We start from the raw sequence: 16,181 nt of genomic DNA, 5'->3' as shown, positions 1-16,181 counted from the left end.
GGTCACATATAAGACACAATAATATGCACAAAAAATAAAAAAAACCTTATAAGGAATGCAATAAGATGATAATTCAATAGGGAAATAACCAATAGTGAAATAATCCCAATGCCACTAAGGCAATATGGTACAATACTTGAAATATTAATTTTATTAATTCTCACAAATCCGTACTCAAGTCCACTAAGGGCACAAACGTATGCCTATAAGGCAAGAAAACATAAGCCACTAAGGGTGGGAAAGCACAACTTTAAAAAATATTATTTTATTAAGCTCACAATAATGCACAAAGAATGCATAAAGAAAAATATAATATCCAAAGAACAATATGATCCTATTAGATCTAATGCATGTGAAGAATCAAGGAGCCTTCAATCATAAGAAAAAATCCACCTAAAACCAAAAGTGGACAAGCACAAAAGTGGTCACTATGGACTCACCCACAAGTCCCACAAAGGGGATACACACAAAGGAAACTCAAATAATAAAATAATATTTTATTGATCACTCAAAACATGCAAAAAACATTATGCACCATGTAAAGGAAATGAGAGTCACCAAGTAATCAAAGTGGACATACAAAAGAGCCACAAAGGGGCTCACTCACAATGCCCACAAAAGGGCACACACAATAGAGTTCTCAAAATATAAAAATTAATATGATGTTCAAAAAATGCAAAAAGCATTACACTTAAATTCCCATGTGATATAAAAATGTAAGATAATGTTTACTAAAGAGCCATCAAACCAAGATATAGCACAATCACAAGGCACAAATCCCACTAAGGTCTCCAAAGAGTACCCTCACAAAAACCTTTTCAATAAATAATTTTATTAATGATTATGATGTATTAAGCATTTAAGGCATAAATCATTCAAGTTCAATGAGTGCACTCACAATAAACACCTCCCAAGAGGCAAGAACACAAGCCACAAATGGGCACAAGAGAACACACACTAGCATAAATATTTTTGATAATTTTTAAAATGCACATTTAAAATGCAATCATAAACCTCACAGAGGAGTTCAAACATAAATACCACAAGTTTCTAAGACTTGCTCACAAGGAATAGCCTCAACAAAAGATCACAACCCTAAAAAAAGAAAAGCCATGAATTTGAAGTCATACTTAAAGACATGTTTTGATATTTATAATCACAAAGTGCTCCAATAAAACATTTAAGTGCCAAAAACACATGCTCAAGAATACTAGATCATATATGTACATATTAAATAAAGAGAGTTCAAAAAACCTAAATTTCAAACTAGATCTCATAGAAGCATACACATGTATAAATATCATTTCATAAAATCAAATAAATATTATAAACATTATAAAACATTATAAAACATTATAAAACATAAAAAAACATTAAAAAAAATAAACAATAAATTTAAAAAGTATTTAAAGGTTTAGCTTTAAAAATAACAAATAATTTTTCAAAGATGAGCAAAATGAGTATTTTCTCATGCGTAAAGCATAAAATAGACAACTCAAGTACAAATAATCATATATATAAAGATTTAAGATACATACCGGGTCAAGATCTCCCTTGAATTCAAGCCATACATTAATCACGATTCCTTCACGAAAGTCTATCCCAAGAGTCCCAAAACCCAAAGAGGCAAAACACCTAGAAGATTTTCTTGGCTCTGATACTATGTAACAAAATCAAGCAGAAAGCAAACCATAATGTGCATAAGCGCAAGAACAAGACTTACAAGGGACAATACAAATGCCAAAGGCAATACAAAAACACCCGAGTGCATACAATGGCTACAAAGAGCCTAAATGTGCACAGACACAAGTCCACAAAGAGACAATGCACAAGTTACTCAATGGTTAATACAAGAGATCATAAGCGGAATCAAAGAGCATACACAAAAGAACACAAGAAACATAAAAAATAATAATGTTTATTTAGATGGAATGCTTAGGAAAAACATTAACATACAAGAGGGGGAAACACCCTTTTATATACACACTTAGAGGTAGTCTCAAATAGAGTTGTTGGAACAATCCAACATCTATAAATAGAGTTGTTGGACTGTTGCAACAACTCTATTGACTAGTCAACTCTATGTTGACTAATCCAAAAAGAACCTAACTAAAAAGAAAAAGAAGAAAGAAAAAGAAGAAAGAAAAAGAAGAAAGAAAAAGAAGAAAGAAAAAGAAGAAAAATAGTTACAACATATTTACATATATAATGTATACATATACACACACATATATATATATATATACACTCAAGTATGTATACATTATAGATACATGTATATGTATGTTGTATATATATACATTTTAACAGTATATAGGTACCATGATACAAATATATATGTATGTGAATACATATACACATGTACAACTTAACAATGGTGTTGTTATCCATCTGTCCTTTGGGGTAGGCAAAAATCTGGGGCTGACTCACTAAAAGCTTGGCTTTAGCTTATTAGTTTAATAAAAAATCCAAGATTGTGCTTAACCAAAAGGACTTTTTAGTACAATGAGGGTGTTTTTCTCAAAAGAGAGATGATGAGTTCAAATCAGCCTCCTCCCTTGTATAATAGAGATTCAAAAAAATAAAAAAGGCTGCTTTGGTTTGGGTACTCTTGGAAGAGAAAGATTAGAGGGTGAACTCACATCTAGGCCTTTCTCCACCACAACAATGTTTCATGGGAAGAGTGACAAATGTGAAAGACACTCTATTTCGGAGGAGATAGTAGAGAGAATTGAGTGCGGTGCATAATGCACCAACCCGAGCTCGAACAGCTCAGGCTTGGGCTTCGTCAGCTCAGGCAGTTCTCTTTGTCCTATTTCCTTTCTGTTACTTAGTTACTTATTGTCATAGTGTCTAAACCATGATATATAGGTGGATATTGGTTTCCGAGATGTTTCTTTTCTAGAGTTCTAGGGGACTGACATATGGTTTAGTTTATGGAGTTGTCAGTGGTTGAGTTCCAAGCTGACCCAAATCCATATTGGTCAAGTATTGTAAATTAAAACCTGAATAAAGATGGGCATGCAAATTGGTTTCCTAACCTGATTGATTTTGCATTGGATCTGAATTATATACATTTACATTTGATTCCCAACCTGAACCTACCCGCCCCGCCCATCAACACAAATAAGTGGCAGCAGATCTTGCATTGGCTATACAATAAAAAACATACATAACCAGTACTGCCACAGGGCTTTGTGTGAAAAATCCTGCATATTATATTGTATGTAGTTAGGTTTGGGTTTTACTTTACACTCTCGGCTCAGATATAGTTGACAGCATTCTTAGAACCTTACTCCAGCCCAAACCCATGCAGTTGACCGCCCTATTCATCTTTAGCAATTTTATGTTATGGAATTTTCATGCTTATGTCAACTGCACCTCTTTTTTGCTCCTCTATTGCTGTTTTTTTTTGCAATTGATTTGTTACTTTGGAATCGTGGAAATTCTGGCTAATTCTGCTTGCTAATGCCGTTGCAGGAATTTTATGCAGATTTTGTGGCACTTGATCCTTACCACTTCACATTGAATTGGACTTCAGATCACATTTATATGCTTGTGGATCATCCAAGTTATCAGCATTTCTGTAGACGAGTGGTTGATGGGATTGCAGCAGTTTTTTTAGCCCTCAAGCGTCGGCCTGTTATACGATATCAGCGGACATCCGATGTTGCAAAAATAATTGCAACAGAGAGCTCGGTTAGCGAATTCTTGTAGGATAGTCCAACAGTTATCTTGGAAAGTACATGTGCTGTTATATGGCTTTATAAGGAGGCCTCTATGAGGGGATTGGGTGCTTGTTCCTCAGTTTTTTGTTACGTACTAAACCAATCTGGCTTGATAGATATGGAAATCTTACTACTTTTGCATTTGCAAAATATTTCAGAAACTTATGTATGATCAAGAGAGAGGCTTGTTTGATTTCAGAAGAACAGAAATGTCTCCACTTCTATTGATAATTGATAGAAGGGATGATCCTGTTACCCCATTGCTGAGTCAATGGACATACCAGGTATTTGATGTTCATGTTCTCATGCTCAGGTTGATATTGTATTAAAGTAAATGAAACTTGTTCTTGTGATGCTCAATTACAATTTCTAAATAACTCTATGGGTTCCATTCCTAACTAGCTTTTTTTTTTATTATCAACAGGCAATGGTCCATGAGCTCATAGGCATTCAGGACAACAAGGTGGATTTGATGAACATTGGCAAATTTCCCAAGGATCAGCAGGTTGTGACTATTATAGTAGTTGGTTTATCTGTATTCGCCATTATCATCATTGTGATTACTACTGCTGCTGTTGTTATCGTTGTTATGTCCTGTTACGTCTTCTTTTTAAATAATTTGCTTCTTTGGTAGAGGTCAATAGTACATAACCAAATTACTTCTGTTAGGAGGTGGTTCTGTCATCCGAACAAGACACGTTCTTTAAAGCTAACATGTATGAAAACTTTGGGGATCTCGGGATGAATATTAAGAAGATGGTGGATGATTTCCAGCATATTGCCAAGAGTAACCAGAATATTCAGACAATAGGTGGATTGGGCAATTTTTTTTTCTCTTTGTTCGTGTCTCGCTTGTCTTCCATTCCCCATAAATTCATGCTTATCAAGTAATTCCTTCGAAATATTTAAGATTAAATTGAGCTGTTTACTGTGAAGGTCTAAAAATAACTGACATTTTGATTGACATTTTCTAGAGGACATGGCCAGATTTGTTGACAGCTACCCTGAGTACCGGAAGATGCATGGAAATGTCTCCAAGCATGTCACAATGTTAACGGAAATGAGCAAGCTGGTTGACAAGCAGAAGCTTATGTTAGTTTCACAAACAGAACAAGATCTTGCTTGCAATGCAGGGCAAGCAACAGCTTTTGAGGTGATTTATGATTTTGCTAAAAGATGCGGTTATGATGTATATCAAATTTATTTTCTCCATTTATTTGTAGCATTACATGCTAAAAAAATACGGTCATGTCTTATACCAGAATTATAAACTGCTTGCCATTGGATTTTTTATTTGGAAACAGAAAGAAGAAAGAACATGGGAAGGCAAAGAGTTTTGTCATTATTTTACAAGATGTTTTATCCCTTAAGTCTAGAGTATGACATGTTGCAGTTTAATTTATTTCTCATATCCATATTCTAAACTGATTGCAGATAGATTTCAATTAAGGGTCTAAAGACTCTAAACGGGTCAGGTTCGATTCAGATGTAGGCATTACTGAATCCAACTAAATATTGCACGATTGGGTTTTGGAGTTGGACCCTGATTTGGATGGAGGAAGCTAAAACTGGATATCTGATTAGCTTAAATAGCTAAGCAGTAAGCAGATATAGCATTTACATATATTCAGATTCGGATATGGCATTTACATATATTCAGCATCGGATATCCATGGGATTTGGGATCAGATGTAATATTCTACACCAAAACCAGATCTGGTTATTAATTGATCACTGCTTGTGTTACCCAGTCCGGCTAAATGGATTCAGATTCGGTTGGATATACTGACCTCAATCTGACCTGTTGACATTCATAATTTCAATGTACTATATAACTTATGAAAATGTAAAAGGGAGAGAAAAGATGGAAAGGAAAAATAATGTTTTTTATTATATCACATTTGATTTTGGTCATATTATGTCTTCTGCAAGCACTCTGGTTGTTACACATGCCTTGACAGTCTGAAATATTGCGATTACTATAACATCATTATTCTTGTCCTTTTTTGGATGTGTGCTTGGGTGGAAAACAAAATAAACCTGCAAATGAAGGGCCCAATCTCTGTACCATGACATAAAATTGAAATATTAGATAGACCTGGGAATGTCGAGTCAAAAGTTCTTAAATCTAGGAATATTGTAATGCAAGATTTTTGAAGGATGCTTGAATCATATGGTCTTCACACTTTTGTTATGATCGTTGAGCTTGCATGGGACTATAGTCTATATAACTTGATTGAAATCAGGAGTTGCTGAGGCATGTTTGGCACTACTCTTTATCAAATGTATAATTGCATATGTGCATTTTCTGCTGCCATAAAACCACTTCTGATGATGCCAGAAATCAATTTTATATTGCCTTCGCTGATTATGCCACAGGCTGTTACTAATCTCCTCAACGATGAGCTTATCTCTGATGTGGACTGTTTGCGGCTTATAATGTTGTATGCTTTGCGATATGAGAAGGAGAGTCCAGTTCAAGTGATGCAGCTTGTAAACAAGTTAGCCTCTCGATCTGCCAAGTACAAGCCCGGTGTAACGTAACTCAACCTACTTCACTTAGGACACTACTTATCTGGACATGCATTTTGGTGGCTTGACATATAAACTTGTGTCTAGTTACTTGATCATTCAATTACTCATGGACTTTAAGTTGCAATTCTGTAAAGATAAATGGACATTTGCAATTTACCTTACGTTCTTTTCTTCAGAAAAAAAAGCCTTGCGTTCTGAGTGGTTAGGGAAACGAAAAAAGGAAATTCATTTTTCATTTTCTGTTGCTTTCTTTATGTTACTGTGACATATTTCCTTTCTGGCAGTTTTTTTTCAGGAGAGGGAAAAATTTTAAAAATTTACTGGGTTCTATGTATATTTAGCTTCTTGTGAATACATGGGGAAATTTCTATAAAGGTACCTGGTGAGAATGCTGACTAACAAGAATTGATGCAGAGCCCACATTTCATGTGTTCGCATAAAATGTGACATGAAATAGAACACTTCTGTCAAATTTCAAAGCAGGATGATTTTAGCCTTTTTGACAAGAACCAGAGTTACACCTATAGAGGTGATGTTGAGGGTTCTGGGAAATTACTGCAATTTGCACTCCCCAGATCCCTAGGAATGCCTTTTTACTGACGACTTATCATTTACTCAAACCTTAGTATTTAAAATAGCGTTCAGGTGCAAGCTTGGTGCCTAGGCCAGCACATAGGTTAGTTTTTTTCTATGTAACACAGACTCTTCTAACAGGGCACCTCACCCGCACCCATGCGGGTAGGGGTGTCAACGTGTCGGGTTTACCTGGACCAAACCCTATAGGGTCCGGGTATGGTAATAAATAAGAAGACCCGATTAAGACCTGGGTCCAGACCCCAAGGCCCGATTAATACATGGATCTGGGTATAGTTTGTGAAATTTTATACCAGACCCAGCCCCGGCCCGAGTTTCGATTAAGACCCACAAATTTTCAATGTAAAAATGATAAAAAGTATTATTTTACCGGGTATGGTCCGGGTCTGCTTCATGTAGTTCTTATCGGGTCCGGTTATGGTTTCTCTTATAGTAGACCAGAGTTCGGACCTGAAACCATACCCGAAAATTGGCTCAAGTCTGGTTCCACCTGGGTCCGAACCAAACCCGACCCATTGACACCCCTACATGTGGGTGCAACACTTGGACACGACTTCCTTTGTGTCAGGTGAAGTCAACCACACTGAGATCCATTTCTGTCCAAAAGGAGATTCAGTTAACCCTAACCAAGTCCAGTTTTATCTATATTATATATATAAATACATAAATGCACACACACACACACACATTATATATATATATATATATATATATATATGCACCCCCGCACCACAGTTTTTTAAAATTGCCATGTCGCACCCTCCACACCCGTATCTGCATCTGAACCTGTACCTATGTGGCATATGTTTTTTATATTTGTTAAAACATTACAATCATGTTTGGGTTGCCTATTTTGGGAAAAAATAATTTTTTTCAGTTTTTTTTTTATGATTTTTATAGTACAACAACAACAACAACTATGCCTTCATCCCAAAACAATTGGGGTCAGCGATATGAACCAAAAAAGAAATTCATTTTGGGTCTTCCACATGAATCCTTTTCCTCCAATCATTTCTATCCAACGCCATGTCCTCGGTGAGGTTCAAAGCATTCATATCCTTTCCTATCATCTCCATCCAAGTCTTCCTAGGCCTACCCCGACCTCTTTTAACTAATATATTTTCCCATTTCTCCAACCTTCTAACTGGAGCATCATTAGGCCTTCGCCGAATATGTCCAAACCACCGTAAACGATTCTCTCGCATCTTATTTTCAATGGGTGCAACACCTACCTTCTTACGTATCTCTTCGTTCCGAATCTTATCTTTTATTGTATTTCCACACATCCATCTAAGCATCCGCATCTTAGCTACACTCATTTTTTGAATATGATGTCTCTTGGCAGCCCAACATTCCGTACCATATAGTAAAGCGGGTCTAATAGTCGTCCTATAAAACTTTCCCTTCAACCGCAATGGCATTCTACGATCGCACAGCACTCCAGTAGCACTTTTCCATTTCATCCACCCAACCTTTATCCTATGATTTACATCTCCATCAATTTCTCCATACTTTTGAATGATGGATCCCAAATATTTGAAATAATCATTCACCGGTATATCTTGCTCACCAAGCTTCACTACACTCCCATCACTACTTCGTTGCTTACTAAACCGACATTCCATATATTCAGTCTTACTCTTACTCAACTTAAAACCTCTAGCTTCCAATGTCTGTCTCCATAATTCTAACTTAGCATTAACCCCAGCTCTAGACTCATCAATCAAAACAATATCATCAGCAAACAACATATACCACGGTACATTTTCTTGAATTGATCTCGTAAGCTCATCCATCACTATCGCAAATAGGAAAGGGCTTAAAGCAGATCCTTGATGTAACCCAACCGTTATCGGGAAATTGGTTGTCACCCCTCCACAAGTGCGGACATTGGTTACTACTCCTTCATACATATCTTTAATTATACTAATGTACTTGAGAGAAACACCTTTCTTCATCATTGTCCACCAGAGAACGTCCCTAGGTACTCTATCGTATGCCTTCTCTAAATCAATAAAAACCATATGCAAATCTTTGTTCCTCTCTCTATATCTTTCAATAAGTTGTCTAAGAAGATGTATAGCTTCCATAGTTGATCTTCCAGGCATAAAACCAAATTGATTCTCCGATATCATGACAACCTTCCTCAACCTAGACTCAATCACCCTCTCCCAAAGTTTCATAGTATGACTCATGAGTTTTATACCACGATAGTTTGTGCAATCTTGTATATCACCCTTATTCTTATATAAAGGCACCAAAGTACTCTTCCTCCACTCATTAGGCATCTTATTTGTTCGCCAAATCAAGTTAAAAAGATTTTTCAACCATTCTAAACCTTTCTCTCCCAAGCATTTCCAAGCCTCGATAGGTATACCATCTGGGCCAACTGCCCTTCTTGATTTCATTTTCTTCAAAGCCTCTGCAATTTCTTTCTTTTGAATCTTGCGCATGAAGTCACGATTTATCTCATGAAAAGGAATGGAGAAGTCTCCAAGATCTTGAGCATGACTATCATTAAATAGCTTATCAAAATAATCTTTCCATCTCTCCTTAATCTCCTCATCTTTGACTAAAACCCTTTGCGTTTCATCTTTGATACATCTAACCATACCCAAATCCTTCGATTTCCTTAATCTCCTCATTTATGATTTTTATAGTATTTTAAAGAATTATACTTTTTTTGTGGGTCTCTAAGTGATGCCTAGCACTTAAGGGGCCGAAAACCAAGGTGACACTTAGCACTTTTGACTAGTAAGCAATGATTTGAATTGTATCTTTTGTAGAATATAAAAAATTCATTGGAATTAATTTCATATTCCAATCAGTTTATATATGAGGTGCCATGCACTTCTGATGAAAGTTCCAATCGGTTTAATTTTTATGCTAATGGAGCTTATCCAAACCCATTGAATGTGCTTGATGAAATACTATGCACTCCCATAAGAGTCATGTGTACATCCTTTTGGTTTTGTTGCTATTGTTGATAGGACAGATCAGACAATAAAAAATAAAAACCAAACTTCTGAAGATATTTTCTACTTGCAACTCAGTCCAAATGTGGAAACTTTTTTCTGATCTCTTTTTAGTGAATTCTCCACGTAAGTTTCCTGCTTGGCTTTATTTGTGAATCTGTGATTAGATAGACACCAACATTAATTTACTGCTGCTATTCTTACATAGGGTAGCATCGTGCACACACACACACACATGCACATACAGACACACACACACCCTTTGTCAATTTTGATAGAGCAGTCACATTACTCTCTTTTCTGAAAGCATGTTTATTTAGTGTACACATATTTGGCATTGTTTTCTCTTGTTATTTTGCGGACTTATTTTTGTGATTTGAGTACTTTATAGCAATCCTATTATTCCAAGCATATTTGATATGAAGTTTATTCACCTTTCTTTTATTTTGTCCAACCTAATATACTTCTGTCACTGGATCCAGCTTGTCCAATTCTTGCTCAAGCAGGCTGGTGTTGATAAGCGAATTGGTGATTTGTATGGAAACCGCGATCTACTGAATATTGCTCGAAACATGGCTCGTGGTCTTAAGGTGTGTCACTGTATTTGCATTGGAAATTGTTCACATTTTTTTTTGTAAATTTTGGGTTCTGAGGGCAAGAGGATGCGTAATGATGTTTGCATATGAGGGTAAAACATTCTCATAAGTCAGCTTAAGCTTTTTGGATAATCAGTTAAGTCAGCTTGACTGGTTGTACACGGAACAAAGTTTGTGATTAGCTTGCAAGACTTTGCTACAACATTTATTACGAACTGGTTTTATGGATGTGTCCTGTTGCTATATTGAATCTTTAGATATTAAGCTTGCTCTGGATATTGCAGGGGATTGAGAACGTGTATACTCAGCATCAGCCGCTTTTATCTCAAACCATGGAAAGCATTGTCAAGGGACGACTCAAAGATGTTGATTATCCATTTGTTGGAAATCATTTTCAGCAGGGCAGGTATGAGCCGGTTAATTAGTAATACTGCTCAAATGATCTTTTAATTTTATCATGGCCAGATTCTAACTGGAACTTTTGGTATTCATATTTTTGAAAGTCAATTGGGATATGGTGCATGTGTTGTATTCTCAATAGTAATGCAGATGATGTATGTTTTTTGACTAGACTCATACCTGTCTCACTATGTAGAAGCACTTGTTTTCACTTAATTATCAAGTTTTGGTTTTATTCCAAGTCTCTGACCTTTGATGGTTGTTATTGATAGCTATTATGTGTGCTTATTAACTTTTATAGGCCACAAGATGTAATTATCTTCATTGTTGGTGGCACAACATATGAGGAAGCACGTGCAGTGGCCTTGCAAAACACCACCAACTCTGGTGTACGCTTCATTCTAGGTGGATCCACTGTACTCAATTCTAAGAGGCAAGTTTTCATTCTTCATTTTGGTTTCAAAGTTTGTTTTAGGCTTGATGGAGTTCTGAATTTCTTTTGAATTACAGAAGTTCGCACAGGTATCTGTGATTCTTGTATATTTTTGTAAAATTTCATGATATATAAATCATAAATTTGGTGCCCGTGATCATAATAAAAATGTGGTGGGTTGTCCTTATCCTTGCCATCTGCTTGGAGATATGGTGGGTTAACATTGCTCTTACCAGTGACCATGATGGATTTCCCTTATTGGAGCGGGTCATGTCACAAATTTTCTTTTGTGGTGATGCTCTCAGGACATCTGGTCATTCTAGAGGTTGATCAAAGTTAATGTGTGTGTGTGTGTGCGCATGCGTGAGTGGGTGCATGTGTTGGATATATATATATATATATATATATATATATATATATATATATATATATATATATATATATATATATATATATATATATATATATATGCCTTTCCATGTAGTAGTGTGTGCGCCATATGCATTTGCATGTAAACATGCTTTTGGTAGTGGTAGAAGAGCTCGTCTTCATACATCCGTCTAACTTAAAAGTGAGTTCACTAAAGCGTGCAATCCTATTTCTGCTTTTGGGATCTGCAAAGTTTGTGCCTAGCATGTGTTGTTTTCATCAATTCTGTCTAATGTCAAAATTTGATCTTTTGCTGAACGTAAAAATGATCTATGCTATGTATTTGTCACTGTGGGATGACGTTCTTTAGCAATATTTCTAGTGTAGGATGAGTGGAGTTGCAGAGGATTTTTACAGTTCCATCATGTTTCCATTGTAGATGCCATATTATGCCTTGTTAGGAGTCTGTGCTCTCCCTCTCTCTCTCTCTCTTTGCACTTGTCTACTTTTGCATTGCAGATGTTGTGCCGATAGTTGTCTCCCTTTGACGTGAAAAAGGAAGAAAATGTATATTTACTGGTGTAAGCATTATATTTGTCCCTTCTGAGGAGCTTTCCTAATTTCACAAAACCTAAACCTTCAGCTTTTCCCTTATATTGTCAGAATACTGTAAAAATGACAATTGTTTTTTTTAAATTTCATTTTATGGAAAAACATTTATTTTACAGAAAAAACATTCATTTTATTGTGAGACTTGTCCACCAGAAATCATACTAGATTTCCCATGAAACTGGAGAACTGACATGTTTCTTCCGTGTACAAATGTATTGAAAGAGCTAAGAGCATATAGATATCTATACAATGTCTAAATAAATAAATGGAAAAGAATTGTATGTGTGTATGTGTGCGTATTATTTATATTTGTGTAGTTCAAAATATGTTAAGGACCTGTTTAGATGGCAGTTTTTGAAAAAATGTTTTTGATACACTTGTTTTGTGAGTAACTTTATTGAAAATAAATTTTATAAAACTACATTTTGTATTTTGACATGTTTGGTTGTTAAACATAGTTTTGAATAAAACAATGTGACCGGAATGGTGACTGGCCGTTCTTCTCCCATGTACCCACCGGAAAACACTTCTTCACTGAAAACCCACGTCTGCTACTTGCCTCCTCCTTACAGGAAAAATGCTAGAAAATCACCTCCCTGTCGTATCCCATCCTCAAAATGCCACCCAAAGCCATCTCCTCAAGTCCCTACCAAACCTGCCTTGAAACAAGCCAGAGATACACAAAAATCTGCTGCCCAGCCCTAATTTCAGCTGGGCCGCCGATACACAACAATCTTGCCGAGAAATAACGAGGATTGTGCAACATTCTTATATGGCTGGAAAGATGTCAAATGTTTCATAACAAGAATGGATATTATTATTAGTTTTCTGGCAAAAATTTTGGCAATATGTTGGCCGGAACACAGTGAAGACAGAATAACGACATCTCTCTCATTTTCTGGCCAAACTAGGGCCCAATGAGTGCTAAAAAATGGAAGGGGATCATTTGGTCACCGTCTTGCAGTGAGAATGAGAACGAAGGGGTGCCAGTAGAAGAGAGCTACACCCCCCCCCATAAAATATTTCTCTTTATGAAAAAACGGGTTCCACTCATTTTCAAAATGATTTTTTGATAGCAGTGTCGGCCAAACATGCTCACAATGAAGTTTTCAAAACAAAATAGTTTCCAACACCTCATTTTGAGCTTCGTCCAAACATGTGTGTGTGTGTGCACATTTATTTATTTGTATATATGTATGAAGGGAGTTGATTTTATGAGTTGTGGCATTGACTATTGTTGTGTTCTTTTGCGGGGTGATTGGAAACCACAGGTTTTTAAGAGGCCTTGAAGAGGCACAGGCCGCACAGAGGATGACTCGGTCCGGTCCAGTTTGAGAGCTTATTCCTGATGTCACTAGTAAGACTTTCTCCTCCCTTTTCTGCATTGCCTGCTTAGCATAGAGTGAAGGCAGGACGCTTCTCCTCCTCGTCATTGCTTGTGCATCATGGTAAATAAATAAACCACAAAGGAAAGCATATAAGTTAGGGTCAGCTGTCTCTGCAGCAGGGGGTTGTTGAGAGCAGATCAGACCAGGGGTGCCACTGACTCGGTTACCATCAGAGGTCCCCTGGATGCCATTCCAAACAACCATGGGTAGAATGCCCGTCCCTTAGATGGCCTCACCATTTTTTTTATGCTGTCCATGACCAGTTGGACAGCTTGCAAAGAGCAGCCTGTGCATGCTTTATGGGTGTCTTTCATTGTTGAGGTAAACAATATTCCAGTCGTCCGGCAGTAATTTTGCATCCTTGACATTATCTGCATTAGGTTGTCAAGGGAGTCGGTTTCCCGAATTGTGATTTGGTCATCTCTCTCTCTCGCGTGCACGCCTATTGAGCACCCCAAGGCTTTCCATTCCATATGTCTTTGGGTCGGGGGTTACTCCTCTTTGGGTGTGGCATTTTTGGTGAACTAAAATGTCTCTCCAAGCAGCAGACTCCCTGGTGGGTGGGGGTTTTTAACTGCCATGGTGTGGGCCATATGGCTAGTCATCATTCTCTGGACCCCACCACCTGAGCCAGCATTCCCCCTCGTGAAGTGACAAAAACTAAAATCCCTTCTAGGGACAATCATTCATAGTCATCAGTTAATGGCCAGAGTACAACTTTGAACAAAGTTTGTTGCCTTAGTTGTCGGGAATTTGTATAAACCTTCGGGTCTGGTTGGGGATGTTTGAGCCTGTTGTGGGACGTGACCAAGTTTGGGAATTTGGTAGTGTCCATGTTACCTGAATGTGACCTGTCCAGAGATTGTTGCAGTTTGTGACTTTGTTCGCATCTGTCTGTCGGTCATTGACACCTCCGGGTTGTGTGACATTGTGTCGTCTGTGGACCCAGTCATGTCTCACATGAGGACCAAATATGATGTTGAATGCGTTAATGGATTTGCTCATGAACTGTACGAATGTGTACTGTTTCTTGTTGGTGCTTATGGAGTTCATGGATTTGACTATGTTTTGCAGAAGTTATGTTTTATTTTGTGAAGTGGATGGGCCATCCACATGATTTTGATTGGAGCAAAATGTCATCTGATTGAAAGCGTCCGACATCTTGATATGAAGTTTTCTTTTGAATCTGCTCCTTTGAATTTGTAGGAAGATGAGGTTTGATGGTAGCGATCAACTGGTATAGGCCTGGTGTAGTTGGATTAAGGTTGAACTATAACAATATGATTGTACAATCTGTTGTATCTGATTCATAGTTTTAAAATCCGATGGCACAATAAAGACTCCAACTGCCTGTCCTCATCAGGTGCTGCTGTTGGAAAATGTGAGCCTAGGGTTAAGACTCGGCCTCTGTAAGCGACAAGAAAATTTCTTCCTTGTTCAATGAAGTTCTGAATCTGAAGTTCTTTTACATCTCTATAATAGTAGAATCTAATAAGGGTTTGGGATTTAAATTGTGATGTGGGTTTTGGGAATTTAGCCCGTTAGTATGCTTGACAATGCAAATCCTGATCATGGACTCTTGATATTTAGCCGATCTTGAGTTAGAAGTTTGGTTTTGTGAACTGTTATTTTCATGTGCGTCTTGCGTCGATTTTCCTTGGCTAATCTACTGTTCACTAACTCTACTCTAAAAGTCATGGAGTGGGTTTAGTCTTTGACCTTGCATATATATATTTTTTTTGCTAGGCCAAAGAGAGAACCCTTATCAATGACCGCACATTGGCAGGATTCTCTAGCGGGAGCTCCCCCTGCATACTGGGGGCGTACACCCAGGTTCGACCTTGCAGCAAGGGGCATCCCTTGTGGGTTTCACTCTCGTGACAAATGTTGTCAGTATCGGCCCATCCTATTGAATCGGCAGAAAATCGATACGTTTCACCCCCTGAATCGGTTATTTTTTTAATAAATGTAAAATTTACTTTTTTTTATGATGTAAAAATACTTAAAATTATTTTTAATACCATTTTAGTGGCTTTAACATGTGTCACGTTTTGATCGACACAAATTTTTTTTTAATTATTTTTTGGCTGATTCAAAACGATTCACTTGAGTATCCGTATCAGCCAATTCACGTTGGCCAAACGATACAGTGCCGATACTGACAACATTGTTTCATTGACATATTGTCAACTTGGTGATGTCAGATGAGCGAAATAAGGCTTATTTTACCTCTCCACAGGTGAAAAAAAACGCCCAAGTAGACAGATGGGATAGTGTTATGCCAACATGTGCGGTACGAAAATCCCTTTACATCTCCCCTCGTGTGAGGGGACTTTCATGGGAAAGCTGTTCTGGCATAAGCTGTTAGAAGCTCTCTTTCCCACAAAAGGGCCTTCCCTTCCACGGAAACGGAAGGGATGGACCCTGACAGTTTCACTAGATGGTTGCTAATCAAACACCCAAAGCCATGTAGTAACTCAGCACCTTGCTTCTAACCCTAGACTGTCGCGAGAAGTTATGCTACGCCCATAGTGACAAAACGTTTTGAAAGG

General features: G+C 37.3%; 1 protein-coding gene across 3 annotated transcripts in view; it reads left to right on the top strand.

Annotated features, from left to right (window-relative positions):
• Positions 1-15,105, top strand: part of VPS45 (vacuolar protein sorting 45) — a 34,594-nt gene extending 19,489 nt beyond the window's left edge. The window contains exons 4-14 of one of the 3 annotated variants that reach the window (XM_090008469.1): positions 3,481-3,699; positions 3,887-4,012; positions 4,153-4,233; positions 4,398-4,539; positions 4,703-4,881; positions 6,108-6,263; positions 10,315-10,422; positions 10,713-10,834; positions 11,129-11,260; positions 13,513-13,598; positions 14,704-15,105. In XM_090008469.1, coding sequence (XP_089864595.1) covers positions 3,481-3,699; positions 3,887-4,012; positions 4,153-4,233; positions 4,398-4,539; positions 4,703-4,881; positions 6,108-6,263; positions 10,315-10,422; positions 10,713-10,834; positions 11,129-11,260; positions 13,513-13,576 — 1,329 coding nt within the window. In that variant the 3' untranslated portion in view covers positions 13,577-13,598; positions 14,704-15,105. Of the gene's footprint in view, positions 1-3,480; positions 3,700-3,886; positions 4,013-4,152; positions 4,234-4,397; positions 4,540-4,702; positions 4,882-6,107; positions 6,264-10,314; positions 10,423-10,712; positions 10,835-11,128; positions 11,410-13,512; positions 13,599-14,703 lie in introns of those variants that run through there. The other 2 variants (XM_090008546.1, XM_090008387.1) reach the window with 2 other exon arrangements.
• Positions 15,106-16,181: the final 1,076 nt, after the last annotated feature.

Source organism: Nuphar pumila, chromosome 1 (genome assembly GCF_984573655.1).
Source record: "Nuphar pumila chromosome 1, dmNupPumi1.hap1.1, whole genome shotgun sequence".
NCBI lineage: Eukaryota > Viridiplantae > Streptophyta > Magnoliopsida > Nymphaeales > Nymphaeaceae > Nuphar > Nuphar pumila.
Note: the sequence above shows the minus strand (reverse complement) of the source record. Positions and strands in the feature narration are given on the sequence as shown.